The sequence below is a fragment of the Haliotis rufescens genome, unplaced genomic scaffold (assembly GCF_023055435.1).
Source record: "Haliotis rufescens isolate VD_foot unplaced genomic scaffold, xgHalRufe1.0.p SCAF_7, whole genome shotgun sequence".
Lineage (NCBI taxonomy): Eukaryota > Metazoa > Mollusca > Gastropoda > Lepetellida > Haliotidae > Haliotis > Haliotis rufescens.
This window is the reverse complement of record NW_025964361.1, coordinates 17335614-17351433: the sequence shown is the minus strand read 5'-3', so window position 1 is coordinate 17351433 and position 15820 is coordinate 17335614. Positions and strand designations below refer to the sequence as shown.

The window sequence follows — 15820 nt, the reverse complement described above, 5'->3', positions numbered from 1 at the left end:
AGACATTATGGTGGACCATCCTGACCGACTTTTCTTTGTCCTATCAGAGCCCTTAAATTATATCCCGCTTCTACGGATTGTCCACATCGGAAAAGCCTCTTCATCTCTTGCAAGACTCATTCTGAATAAGATATATATAACTAAGGCCAAGGTCAAGGCTGGCTCAAGACCACGATAGTCTCAGTATATCATCAGGCCCAAGACACTCCTCCCCACTAGGGATTATGCTCCGCTCATGAAATTAGAGCATTCGCCATAAGTCTGGCATCATTGACCTCAAGTTTCACCTACATGTTCCTAAGGTGAGTATGCCTTCTTCTGCTGCTGTCTCTTGTGCCCAGGGCAGGTCTATCACATCATAATGTTAACTTGATGATTGGAAGTGACGTCACATTTGGAAGAGAAATGAGACTGGAAGTGACGTCATTAATACCAGAAGTGATGTCATTAAAGACGTCATTAGGGTCCAAATTACGTCATAAAAGAGAATGACGTAGTTTTAGACTGGAAGTAACATTACAAGTCGGTAGATAAGACCTTTGAACTGATGTAAGAATTATACCAAATTATGATTTCCAGATAGAGGGATACTTAATTGAGGATTTACCTGCCTTACGCATGTAAGAGCTGTGAGCTGACATTGCTATTTTTTGGACAAATAGTGTTGTATAGTTGACAGTGAAGGGGACCCCAGTTGAAAACCTGAAAGTTTTAGTATGGTGTGACTGCAGCCAGAATACAGGATTTATGGCAATGACGTCATGTAGATAGTATTCTTAGAATCATAAACAATGATAACTATTGTTCAATATCTAGTAGTTAGACCTTCAAATGTATGGGATCACAAATTGGAACAATACCAGGTTGTTCTATTATCAGAACAGGTTCAGAATTTAGTAACAAAAGCTGTGGAAACAGAACTTTCTGCTTTTGATGAGAGTGTTGGCTGTCTAGTTGAAGAAATTTGGCATGCTGGTATGTGTTTGAAGAGAAAAGTTAGAGGTTGTATTATTGACAAGATATGGTTTGATTCTGAAAGTTAGTTTCTCAAAAATGGAAAGATGTAGATGTCTGAATATATTTCGTAAAACCAAAAATGTAAATTTATTAGAAAATTACATTTGTGCAAGGACTGTGTATAATAACAAGTTTAAACTTAAAATGCCAGAATACAATAACAAGCAGCTGGATAACCTCAAAAATTATATTTCCGATGAAAAGTGCCATTTGGGAATACTGAAGAACCTTAATGCAAAAATGCATGATGTTAACAATATAGATTTAGGCACATGGTGTGATCATTTTAGGACATTATTTTCCCTCAAAATAGATAATTAAGATATATCTGTAGATGACCACTTGCAAAACGATGAAAGTGGTAAATGTATTGTACAAGATATTCTAGATTCACACATCACAAAGGAAGAAATTATCTCAAGTATTTACTGCTCAAGAATAATAATAAATAAATAATAATTTTTATCTGAATTTTTCAAACAATAGCCTGCTATAGTTGCACAATATTTAAAAATTTCAATTCAATTTTTGCAAATGCAACTTTCCCCAAAGTTTGATCAGTTGGTGTAATCATTCCACTACATAAACATGGACTGGTAAATGATCTTGGTAATTATAGAGGAATCTCATTGATAATTATTGTTATTATTGTTGTTATTGTTATTATTTTTATTATTTTTATTATTTTTATTATTAAGTGTTTTAGGCTGATTCATGATTTAATGAACTAGGTTTTTGGTATATATTGTAAAGTCAAAACATAAAATATCCTGATCAATATATTCAAATGTTCTCTCTAATACTGAAGGATACTTTTATTCAGAAATGAAACGAGATACTTCTATAACCAAAATGTGAATTCTATAATGTTCAAGTCCCAGTTTAAAACTGAAGCGTATCTTTTGAAATCACTTCTCCCTAAATTTGGAAAATTCTTTTCACGAATAAGATGTTCTTCTCATAGCCTTTAGATTGAACAAGGAAGGTACACAAAAGTACCAAAATAATTGAGAGTATGTAAGCTTTGCCCCACATACAAAATTGCTAATGACTATCATATTTTCTTTATATGTCCAGAATTAGAACATTTGCGTAGAGAACACTTGTGCCCTTATATGTACAGAACACCAGATATTTATAAATTTCTCAAATTGATGTCGACAGAAAATATTAATGTACTAAAACATTTTAACATCATATGCAGTTCATGCAATGAATTTTAGAAATACTCTGCTGTAGAGTTAACTTAACTACTTAAAAGGTACAAGTCACTTTCCATCCAAATTGTACTATTGGCCTGAGTCCCTTCAGTATTTATGAATAAAGATTGATTGATTGATTTAATGTTACAGTAACATACACTGACAGCAAAAGAAACTGTGTCTAAATCTGATGTATTCGATTTTGTATTCGACCACAAAATAATATTCACAAATGATGCAAGACTGATCGTAAAATGCAACATACACTTGTGCAACTTAATTCCATCTAAAATAACTTTATTCTCTAAATGTGTAACTACATGTGCAAGATGACCACAGGATGGAAATATACCCCCTTGACCCTTCTTGACCTTGTGAGTCCTGGGCCCGGGATCATGAAACTAACTTAAGACCAAATTTTGTCTTAAATCGGGGATCACGAAGCTCAATCACTGAGAATATCTTAAGTCTAAGACAAAATTTGATCTTAAATCCTAAGACTGCCCCTGCGTAGACTTAAGACAAAATTTGTAGCAAGAAAGATGGCGGAGGTTGTTCGCCTCATGCGTTGCCTAGGGGCTAAAAAGGACAAAATAGCAAATCATCGGACATTTCGAGACCGATTCAACCCTCTTGATCTGTACAACGACGAAGAGCTCTTTGAGAGATATAGATTTCGTCGTCCTACCATTTTTTTCATCTTTGGTATAACCGGTGATGAACTGGCATAGATTCTACCCCTCTCAGCGTTCCCACAGTCTCCCACCTATTATTCAAGTTTTGATATTCCTTCAGTTTTTTGCTATTTGGGCTTTTCACCTTCAGTTGCTCAGTCGCTTTGTGTCAGCCATATTGGATAGTGTTTACAAAATCACATTATACGTACACCGGTAATGAGACGCAAATACCATCACGTATATTTCAAAATCAGCTGCGATACCTACATCCTTGAATTCCTCGTACATTTTAGAATCAAATGCCAAATGGTCTTTGTCACCAATACAAATTGTCTAGATGTAATGAAGCAAAATAAATGAGTCGTGAAAACGAACGCTGAAAAAAGTGCACTTGTTGGAAATGTAAACAAAGCCATTTGTCTATTCGTTGAGTACATTGGCTCAGCATTTTCAGAATAAACACGGGAAGAGAATCGTAGGGAGAATTAGGGAATATATACATTGCAATGATTTGATATTTTCAACAGAACTTGTCCAGTGTGACGCCATGACTGACGCAAAATCACGCACAAAGACAACGGTATTTATCAGTATTTATCGGAATTTCCGTTGGTTTCAATGAAAAATATAACAACAAATAACAGTACACAGATTGTAAGAATGGGTCTGATTACTTACATGTCACTTTTATGTATATACGAACCCTGAATCAACGAAAGTCCTCTTGTAAAATCCCGCGTACTGTTGACAGTCAACACGCCATTTTGTAAAAGTCGGTCACCGGTAGTGATGTCATACGTCAACGTATGTTGTACATATTAGGTAATTTCTTTGAGGTGAAGGTCCTTGAATGAAAGTACACACGATCATTGTGTCCTAGCAGGCTATTTACAGTTTCAATTATGATGTAGATCGTGCATGTCTTGTGTACATTTTTTCACACATTTAATTTCACTTTGGATATTAATCAATGTTCAATATGATATCATAAGTAGATATAGGCCACAACATGTATGAAGCTTTAATAATATCCTGTTTGTTTGAACAAAGTTTACACATGAAATTGATAAGTTTATAGTGTCGTATACGATATTTATTTATTTTGGACAAGTGATACTAGATGAAATGTAAATGCAACTGCAACATGTATGTATTTATAGGGAGTGTAATAGTCAATATTATAATTTCATATAAACAGTGTCCACGAATAGCTGTATAACTAAACTGAAGATATAACTTAAAGAAAATTGATATTATTTTTTGTTAAAATATATGCACAAATTTCTAGAAGAATTGTCCTTGTCTTGGAATTTTTTTATGCCGTTTGATATACAGAACAGTGATATCTAACGATTCGCCAGGTGCGCGTTAGTCACAAACGACTTATGAATTATTTCTCTAGTTTTGCATTATATAATCAATGGGTTCATCCTTTATCAAATATTGTGACCTCAAGATATTAAACTGTTCACTATATTTCTACAAGAATTGTAAAAAGATTTAAAATATAACCCGTGCCATGTACCCCGTTGGTGGACGATTATCCTTATATGATTATCCTGTTAATTCTATACCAAGAGAGCTTTTTCGCATCTTTTATGGTATAATTTTGAGTCAAGCTGATGAGAAATATAAATACATAATAATGAACAAATACATGTACAATATTGAATAATAATTTTGTTTGGTTTGAAATAATTTTTTGAGTACTTGCATGATTACGTAAAATTGATGCCAAACAGGTGCGTGTCTTGTCCAATTAAGGTACACTGTACATTATCGAATTGTTTATCTATTCAAGACATTATTTACATGGTAAACGCAGTCTTTTTATGTTGTGTCGAAAAAGCGTCAAATTCCGTTTTAAACACATGGACTTTTTCCATATCATGAACGAAAATTAGGGGAGATATATATCAATCAAAATACCAGTGTCGTCTTTCTCCGACGTTATCAAAGACAAACAAGCAGCCATGACGTCAAATAGAATTGTGTCATTTTCTTAGTAATTAATTACATTTGATGATACTGCTAGTGATCCATTTAGATTGGTGCAACATTAGTCAAATTACACTTGCACAATCAGGAGAATGTTGGAATCTAAGGACTAATTTATGGTTTACATAGGGCCATCCATTTCGCTATCACTCATTTTTTATGAAGTATAATTTCATAATTTCTGATGGCTTTTTTATGCCTAAACGTATACAGTTTCAATATCAATATTTGTGTTGGAATAGTTTCGTTCCTCGTGAACAAAACACCACGAAAATACACTGTCCTTACCCACAGCTAATTCTCACCAAGTGACCCTAGTTACAATAAACTAGTGCTAAGCATAGCCGAGTTATGCCCCCTTTCCTTTGAACGCGTGTAACCTCTCTGTCGCCTTTTGACGTCATAGCGGTAAATCAGTTTTCGTCATTTACGGCAGGCTATTTTTTGCATTGAATTTATGTCGTTATACATACTCATATAACTCCATTTGATATATATTTATGTCGTTCCAATATTAGGCAGTATTTTGTTCGCTCACAGTTTCGGTAAAGCTGCTAAATAATTTTTTTTGTCGCACAGTACTTTTATTGGTGTACTCTAAAAAGCAGAGAAATTTCCTGTATTTCGACACAGAATAAATTCTCGGACAAAACTTAGCAGCGTCTTTTTTTCAAACCGGTTTAATATTTACAGTTAAATTTACACCATCAGATAGGAAATTTAATATTCTACATTACTGCGTAATTTCATAGCCAGAGGTAGATCCAGTGCCGAGTGAGCGCAATTCTCGCACAACCTTCTCTTTTCCGATCTTAGGAAAATGTGCGTCAGAAAAATAACCTCGGCATCCAATGATTACAGTAGTACGATATTACGTGCGTGTGTCCCTATGACGACGGTCTTAGACTTAGACTTAGCTAAGATTTTGCTGAGACCGTTTCAAGATCCAATTTTAGAGCGAATCTTAGCTAAGCAAAATCTTAAAAACTTAAGACAAAATTCGTGCTTAGCAAAATTTGAGCTAAGACCACTTTCATGATCCCGGGCCCTGTATTTTCACTGTCGGTGTATTATTACTATGTATCGTTGCTTATTTCATTATTACGAACATTACATATGGTAGGTGAAAGATTCACACTGACAACACTTTCCATACATGAGAGATTAACATGAATGGGTTCAATAACAAAGCCAGAGGGATAATATTGCAACAAAATGGACAGAAGACACATGATGAGGAAGGCAATTATACAGAATTAAGTAAATATAGGTGGGATGATAGGATAAAGGAGATAGAGCTATTGAGTTCAAAGTTGGCGGATAAGTCGAAAAAAACATATCTGTGTTGATTGATGACTTGTGGTGACGAATCTGCACTATTTCTGCTTGTTTTCTTTTCATGAAGTCAGGAAACTTGTTGGAGAGGATTTGAGCGATGACCCAATTGATGTGGTGTTTGTGGCAGTTGCTGAGATGGCTGATTTACTGTCTGGTATAATGGTTGAAGTTTTGCACTCTTTGATTGAGTATTTGATGAGGCGGGATGTTTCACCTCATACAATTGTCCACAGTCATAGTCAATTATATACGTATGTCTTTTGGTTCTTGTGATTTATTAAATTGACTTCAACCATTAAGTCATGCAGCAAGTCAACCATCTCGGACCATATCAGCAGCTTCCCAATCACCACATCATTCATTATGAGAGAAATGTACATGTTTCAATTTTGAAATATCAAAGTGAAAAACGTGATCAATAATAGTCCTCAACCATGCCTGTTTAGAAGCACTGATTAAGTAGCCACCTCAGTATGGGGGTTACAAAATTGTATTTGCACCATCTTTTGTTGCCAAAAGTTCCCAGTGTCGTATCCTCTCAGGATATGCCTATGTGTATTTTGTAGACTAAAATATGCTTGTGTTCTGCATTCGCAAAACTGGAAGCCACAAATAAATTCTCAACAATTAAATTCATTTTGCTGATTTTGCACATTCGAGGCCTTGATGGTTGTAAAGGCTGTAGTAACTAAACCCAAGCAATAAGTTACTGAAAAGGTTCAAGACTGCCTTTAACCACTTCATTGAGCATAAGTGCGGCTAGAGGACTGAGACCATTTGTTTGCATCAAGCTGTTATGTTCATTGTCTGTATAATTAGGCATACAGGTCACTATTGCTTGATGCAAGAGGTGACTTTTTGGATCAGGTGACTTTGTTGAGCAAATGTTATTGTACCCTGATGGAGTGGGATGTTGCTCATTCTATCAACCACAGGTTTGTCTGGCTCAGACTTGATAATTTATAGACTGCCATGATATGAATGGAATACAGCTGACTGCTGTGTTAAACAACAATCACTTGCTTAGCATATCTTAGATATTGTGTGTCTGTCCCTTGCATTATTCCTCTATTTTTTAACATCACTTGCAGATCACTGTGACTCTCATGTGTGTGGTGGTGTACCTTGTCCTTCCTACAAGTTGTGTGAGCGTGACCGTTTCAACAAATATGTATGTGTGTGTCCAAATGGCAAAACAGGAGACCGATGTGACAAAGACCCTATCCAGTGCAAACCATCTGATGTCAGTTGCCTCAAAGGTATTTATGTTACTTCATTTTTCCTCATCTGTGCGAATGTTATGTGAGGTTGTCATGGCCTGCTTGTCCAGTGTGAGCAGCATCTGTAAACATCTTTTACAAAGAAACCGCTGGTCAAATAAAGTTTGAAACGTACATGTTCCCACCAGGGATAGCAGCTGAATTTGTTCAAGAGATTCTAATCCAATTTTCATTTTGGAGATCATGGCAGCTACATTGAAAAATACATTAATGGCCATTACTCAGCTATTTTTGTTCAAATTGTAGTGAAATTATTTGAAATAGTTTATAGTTTACAAGATTTTACATTTGGCACTGTAAACATCTTCTGTCATATTGCCAGACTGAGGAATCTGAACTTAATCATATTTGTTTCTCAATATTTTGTTCAAATCATTGGTATTTTGCAGAAGATATTTAGATCTTTGAGAGCAACTTAACTAATTATCCAGGTGAGCTACAGTGCTATGGCACCATTCTTATATATATAACCTTTCTTTGATTCTGTTCCATAAAGTGGTCCTATTCCTGCAACTGTCAGGTTTTACCAGTTGTCATGTTATTTCCCACAACAGGTTATCACATACTTGTTAAAAGTACTATGAAATATGATTTTTAGGGGACCGTCCAATGACATTCATGGGTCGTAGCTATGCTCGATGGGAACTTAACCTGAAAACTGCCAAACAACTGACGCTGTCGCTGTGGATCAGGACCAGGCAGCTTAATGCCAACTTGATGAACACCAGGGGAATTGCAGACTACAGTGTACTTGAGGTAACAACTCTTGCATCCTCAACAGAAAATAGTACATCGTTTAGAGGCTAAAATTCTGCAGAAAATGTCATTGAAAGTCCTTACATTGGAATGATAAATTTTGCAATTAACTCTTTCAACAACAGTCAACCAAGTTCCCAGAGACTCTTGTGTGTTAGGTTAAACCTTCATTTATCATGGCTACTCAAAAGTAAACACATTAACTTATCTATGATAGTTTCTGGAATGTTTTTGAAGTGGAATTACCCCAACCTTCATTATTATCCCCCGCCACGAAGTGGAAGGGGGATATAGGAATGGGTGCCGTCCATCTGTCTGTCACATTTCGTTTCCGGAGCAGATCTTGAAAACCGTACCAAATTTCTTTGCCAAACTTGGCACATAGATAGGTCGAGTGGTGAACTGGTGCCTTTTGATAGTTTGGGATATTTAAAAAAAATATTTTTTGAGTTTCCATGGCAATGACTTAGACTTAGACTGAAAATGGCGGTAGTCCTCGTTTCTGGAGCAGATCTTGAAAACAGTATCATATTTCTTCACCAAACTTGGCACATAATGTCATCTCGCATTATTGATTACATTTCCATTCTTGTTGGTAAGTTCTGCATTGCTTGTGTGTATGTTCCTCCAAAAGTGTCTTGGACACGGTTGTTGCATTCATTGACTAACTTTATGCAGAAACACAACTCATTACAAATACAACAGTGTAACTGATCTTAAACCTTCTCAACTGTATTAACACTGCCTTCTATCCTGTATATATTCTTGTCAACCATACTCTCAGTCTGTACTTCACTTGCTTGTTAACGGTGTTAGAACCTACACCGAAACCATCGATCCTAATTGTGATAAAGAAGTTGTTTGTGCTTATGTCTCATCCTTACTCTTTCCAAATACAGTTACATATTCTGTCATAAACTGCAGATGGGAAACAACACCAGTAATAACTATTTTTACTGCTGCAAATTAGGCCATTTACAAAAAGGCCCAGTGAACATAGTTCACGGGAGCTAATGCATTGCAGACAACCGGACATGTCATATTGGCAGGGGATATGAGTATTTCATGCTTGTTTTCTATTGTCTTATTTTCTTGGGTACAAAATCACATTGGGCCAACACATCCTCCATCCAGTCGCCGTGTACCTAGTTTCATCCTTCTGAGGACAGGGTTCTCAGAAAAAGTTTTCAACAACGTCTTTAATATTCTAACTTGTCCTTCTTGCAATGATAGACCAATAACAATATTATGTTGTTATATGATATGTCATATCAATATGTTATGTCACTCCCAGCTGCCATCCTTGTCAGAAAATGATTAAAAAATCACACAAAAATATAAAACATAGGAGTGAAGACTGCTACCCAGGTTAATACAGGTAAACAGGTGATGATAGATATTAAAATACTGTTTGTATTTCAGACTTTTCTCGATGATAGTTTATCAACTTTTGCATATTTCGCCTTGATGTGTGAGTTGTGGTTAAATGCTTCTGGTTTCAGCAATGATAAATAATATTGAAAGAATTTTGCTTGTTTTTCGTAATCTGCATTGTTTTGCTACTGAATGGTTTACCTAGAATGTATGTTAGTTCAGATGTGTATCATCAAATAGTTTGAATTATTCTAAGCGTTTGTTGACTTTTTCAACTAGACAAATCATGAGTTAGGCACGCAAACATGTTACATTTGTCGCCTTGTCAAAAAGCATGTCAAATGAAATTATGTTCAAACTCAATAAAAATATGATATTTATTTTTACGAAGATTTATGCATCCATGTAAATAATTCTAGAAAATTAAGTTAGATGTAACAAAATTATTGTAATTGTATTACATGATCACGATGCATGTATTTGTTTACGGCCGTAACTATGATCGTACAACTTTCATCCAATCAATGATGTTTCGATTCAGATTGTTTTTGTCTATAATTAAATACATTGAAAGTTGCTGTTTTTTTAGAAATTAATTTTCTTTGCATCATAAAATATCATCTAATTTTCAAAATGATAACATTGTAAAAAGAATATTGGACTGCATGCCGATTCTGGTTGCTGTGTGCCTAGAAATTTGGCTGATACTTTTTTAACTCGCGATATTTTCTTTTTGAGGTAAATAGACTACTGAAAGTTTTGATATTTTGCAAGCTGAGCATTGTCAATGTCATCCGTAATTTAAATGATACGCAAAGCCTTCTTAGTAAATAGATATTGTGAGTTTTGTTTGGGGGTGTCCTTATGCTATTCGCCTGTGGAATGGGTTCAGCATTATCATTGAGAGCTTCAACTATGTGCGTAACAATTGATTGAAATGTGGATGCATCGCAAATGTCCATAGGCCAAGAAATTTATGTAAATTGTTTACATGGATACAGTGATGCCTTGCCACAACACTACTTTTGCCGTCCAAATAATTGATGATGCAATATAGACGATCAACCGAGGTGGGGGGTAGATGACCAACACAATAGTACATGCTCTGCTCACCTAACACAAATACATGATTCATAGTGTAAACAAAATACTTTTCGAGTGTTATGCCCTTTAACAAAAACACATCGTATCCCTTCAGTAAATTCAGGTGATCGAACTGGTATAACAAACTTGGTCAATAAAAACATTAAATTATAGGATAAAACATCACTAGACATGATGATATACTATTTAAGTTGTATTTCCTGCCCCCCAAGGCATTGTTTTATATGCAGAGATTAAGATTACCATGTGTATTTTCTGGTAAAATATGCCAGAAATGGCAATCAGCTGTACAAACCTTTTCCCCCAATCTACTGGTGATTTAGGTAAAAAGTACCCAATGATACAACTTCAAAGAATTTGGATGCTATGGTCGGAAGAAATTGTATCTGAAATTATTATTTTATCATGAATAATATATTACAATATTGTGATATTTTAGTAGCAGCAGCAGCTTGTACTATATATATTTTAAATTATAAGAGCCATAAGTGTAGCTCTTTGGCACAGCTGATTGCTATTGCTGGATATTTTGACATATTGAACAATTTGACCAGTCACCGTAGGGACTTCCCGCGCTATATGTAAATGTATTTCTATTGCGAAAATGTTATGTTGACAAAAGAGTCAAACTGCCACAAATATTACTTTTAACGAGTCAAAGGAATCTGACACAACCTTTACTTACTGAATGTGAATAACTAAACTGAAGAGCTTTATTCTTCAAGTTTGTTTCCTTTCCACTTGTTTTAACATACTGTGTTATCTATTTATTATGCTTTGTCCAATCTACAATTTGCATGCTGTACAGATAGCAGTTTATTAATCTTGTCCAATTTCCAATAGATCACTGATGGTAAACTGCAGTATAAGTTTGACTGTGGTAGCGGAGAAGGCCTGGTCACCATACCCGTAGCTGTTAATGATGGCACCTGGCACAAAATAAATGTTGAGAGAAATGGTCGCATAGCAGAAATGGAACTGGACATGGAATACAAGGCAATGTCAACAGCACCAGGGACAAATGAGATCCTTAACTTGAATACCGACCAAATCTACTTTGGTGCTGAAGTCAACTGGCATGAACAGTATCAGGCCATCAGTCATGGCTTTGAGGGTTGTATGAAGGATATCCGCATATTTGATATGCCACTGCTCTTCTCAGGGAGCAACAAGGTGACAAAGGACCAACTGTTTGAGAGGATTGATTTCAACTGTAAAGAGGACCCATGGAAAAACCCTCCTCCAAGTGAGTTATGAAGCTAAATATGAACTGTCCTTATCCATTGCTTGTACTGGAGCGATTGATCAATCGATCGATCTGAAAGTCAAAACGAAAGTCAATGTGAAACTCAGTTATGCACAAATAAAAATACAAACTGATAACTATGTATTCCTATAAAAGGTCACAATCATGCTCATAGCATTACCACTGACTCATTATTTTACTACCAGTAAGTGCCTTTGATATAACTGTTTGACGCTTCAATGGTCTTGCCAGTCTTTACAATCCTTCATAAAATATAGTTATATTGCACCATTCCTAAGTTAAATTTTATGTGTAATATGATTCACCAGCTAATATTTATCATTCAAAGGAATGACAGTATGAGCAGTGCTGTGAACTGGATTTTTTTTAAATAGCCCATAAACCTTTTTAACTTCTCCTCTGTAATGGCTATATGGATTCAGATGAAATTTTGTGTGGATGACTGTTACTATATTTGGATTCAGGTTTGTAAAATGCATCAAAATCTGAATTTTTATGTGGTCACAAGGTCTTCTCCTCCAAAACTTAAAGGACCTGAGTGAGTGAAATGGTCACTAAATGTAGGTTCAAGTTTGTTTGAGGCTTTTTTTTTTAAATCAAATATGCCAGCAGCAATATATATGGAAAATAAATGCTCTTAAACATCTTCTTCTCCTCGGAAACCACTTCATCAATGAAGCTGAAATTTCACATGTTGTTCTAACCAATGATGACAACACCTCGAGTTCAAATTCAATTTTCACTATGGTGGCAACATCAATCATACTGAAAAAGCTATTTATGGTCATACTTCTGATTCTCTCACATGCATTTCCTTCTTCTGTAAACATCTTCTCAAAAACCACTTGACCAATGAAGCTGTAACTTCACATGCTTGTTCCCACTCACGATGGCACCACAGACATGTTGAAAATTCTAGGTATGGTCATTACAATTTTTGTACAAAATGTGATGATTTTTATCCCCCCGGCATATAATCTGTCTGTCCGTCCATCTGAATCGTTTCCGGAGCAGAACTCGAAAACCATTAAATATTCTTCATCAAACTTTATATCACTTAAGTGGTGAAGTTGTGCCTTATGCTATTTTGGAATTTTTCCAATTTTTATTCTATCGATTTTTCTTGAAAGCATACTGGACATAGGCTAACTTTGTGAGTGATGTTTGTTTCCTGGAGCAGAACTCCGAAACTTAAAAATTTCTTCATCAAACTTTGCATTTGTATCACTCACGTGGTTAAGTTGTGCCTTTTGCTATTTAGGAATTTTAGAAATTTTTATTTTTTACGTTTCCATGGCAATAAGTTGGATTTAAGTTTTAATATAGGGTGGGTTCACTTATGGAGTATAACAAAAAAACTGTTAAATATTTCCTTGCCAAACATTGCATGTCTATATATAAAGCACATACTGAACTGGTGCCATTTGATATTCAGGAGTTGTAGAAATGTTTATTTTAGAATTTCCATTGCAGCTGGGGCGGTCGGGAAGCCTAGTGGTTAAAGCGTTCGCTCGTCACGCCGAAGACCCTGGTTCGATTCCCGACATGGGTACAATGTGTGAAGCCCATTTCTGGTGTCGCCCGCCGTGATATTGCTGGAATATTGCTAAAAGCGGCGTAAAACCATACTATCTCTCTCCATTGCAGCTATTTTGACATGGGCTAAGAGAAATGTTGGGTCAGTTACCTGGTTTGGGACCATAATGTGTTAAAATGGGCGGGGGCTAAAGATGACTTTGTTGACTATACGCTTGTTTAGTTATTGTTTCTTGTAATTTGTCATTTGTTTGCATGAAAAAAACCCACAGAAACACACTTGTTTTACTTTCCATTTCATATGGATGCGACCATGGTGGATCTTTTGTGGGTAAACAATGTATGCTTCTTCAAGAACATTCAACTCTTGACTCATTGCATACAGAATTGCACATTTACTTGTGGTTACTTTACAGACAGCTGTCGGGGGGTTATGTCATCTTTCTGATGACTCTTGTTTTTATTTGCTTTGTTAGCTGTTGGAATCAACATGATCCATGTTTTGTTATATTTTTAACCTTATTTTGACCATGCTCTTAAATTCTCGCAAAGTGCTTATTTGGCTTTTACATTTCTCAGTGACCAGATATTTATATTATACTGAAAAATGTCTTTGTTAACTTGACAGATGTTTTATTTTAAATGAAATCTCTGTTTTGAGAAATCTTTTCTGAAAGATGTGAACAAGCTTTATGAGAACATTAACTTATATGAGCTAATTAGTACCTGATGAATACCTGACTTGAACGTTTCTTTAGGGAGGCCATTACTTGTCGGAAAGTTTCAGTGTCACATGCAAATTGACAAAAGATGCTACTCAGGTCATAAGTTTATCTTAATCTCATATCTGTTCTTTATCTCATCCAGGGGCGGTCGGGTAGCCCAGTGGTTAAAGCGTTCGCTCGTCACGCCGAAGACCCGGGTTCGATTCCCGACATGGGTACAATGTGTGAAGCCCATTTCTGGTGTCCCCCGCAGTGTTATTGCTGGAATATTGCTAAAAGTGGCCTAAAACCATACTCACTCACTCACTCACTCTTTATCTCATCCACTGCTTTCTTATGTTTTCATGAATATTAAAATATATATGTCCCTGTGGCATGTTTCACTTCATGACTTCGGCATGTCCCCCAAGGAATTTGTAGTTTAATGGAAATTGAAATATGAAAAGAATATGTACCGTAAGTTATATGCTATTTTCTGTACAAAGTGAAATTAGACTAGAAAATAAGGTTCACTGACCAGTAAGTCTGTCTCCATGGTGATTGTTTAATGCTTCAGACATCTGCAGTAGTCATCCATGCATGCATGATGGCACGTGTGTATACAGTGGCCTCAACTCTTTCACCTGCCAGTGCAAGGCACGATACCTTGGTTCCAAGTGTGAAGTGGATACCAACCCATGTCAGGACAGTCCTTGCCTGCATCAAGGTACATACTCAAAAATTATGATTTTCTTATCTTAAGTTCATGCATGTACTGTACATTCTGTTATTGTTAGAATTTATAGCCTATAGCATTATTATACTTGTAGCATTCTTGAAAATATTTTGTAAACGCCAAGATTATGGGTATATGTTATGTAATGTAGTAACAAAAGTTTAACTTCCCGTCAGGTGGACTAAATACGCAGCCGGAACTTAAAGAGTTTTCAGCGGGCATGCGGCCACACGGCATTGCCTAAGAAATTGTTAGAATTTATAGCCTATATCAGCATTGCCTAAGAAATTGTTTGTCATTATTTTTTTCTCTGATTGTTTACCATTGGCACAAACACTTTTGCTGAAGAGGGCTGTCAAGAATTTAACTCCCAAAATGCTGGAAATTGACAAACTGAAAAGTGACGAACCAGTTTTCTCTCCGAGTGATGTCACAAGCAAAGATGGCGACTCCCATAATAGCCTACTGTTTGCCATACCGGACAGGGAACCAGCTTTAAATAAGCTCCCTCAAGCCACGCCAGTGACTCAGATTGACAGCCTCTCTGCAGAGCACATTGCTAACTTGCTAAAAATTCCCCTTGAAGATCATGACACTTGTCCAGGTACTGAATTTTTTTTCGGTCCATTGAGGATTCTCATGCTTCCGTGATCCAGGGCGCCGGGACATTCTGCGATATCTGTGATTACGTTTCCAATCACTGGCGTGTGATAAAAGTGCCAAAATGGGCAAAAACGAGTGACATGCCCCTGATAAAAATATCCCCTTTGCAATCCTTCGAAGCATCCCACAAGATACTCAGAAATGGTATCGGAAGATGGAACACAGCTG

General features: G+C 36.0%; 1 protein-coding gene across 5 annotated transcripts in view; it reads left to right on the top strand.

Moving 5' to 3' along the window:
* LOC124151847 (protocadherin Fat 1-like) overlaps nucleotides 1-15820 on the top strand; it is a 243775-nt gene that overhangs the window by 197857 nt on the left and 30098 nt on the right. For all 5 annotated transcript variants that reach the window (XM_046524511.2, XM_046524510.2, XM_046524507.2 and 2 more), the window contains 4 exons: nucleotides 7324-7491; nucleotides 8111-8268; nucleotides 11590-11992; nucleotides 14831-14980. In XM_046524511.2, coding sequence (XP_046380467.2) covers nucleotides 7324-7491; nucleotides 8111-8268; nucleotides 11590-11992; nucleotides 14831-14980 — 879 coding nt within the window. The remainder of the gene's footprint in view (nucleotides 1-7323; nucleotides 7492-8110; nucleotides 8269-11589; nucleotides 11993-14830; nucleotides 14981-15820) is intronic.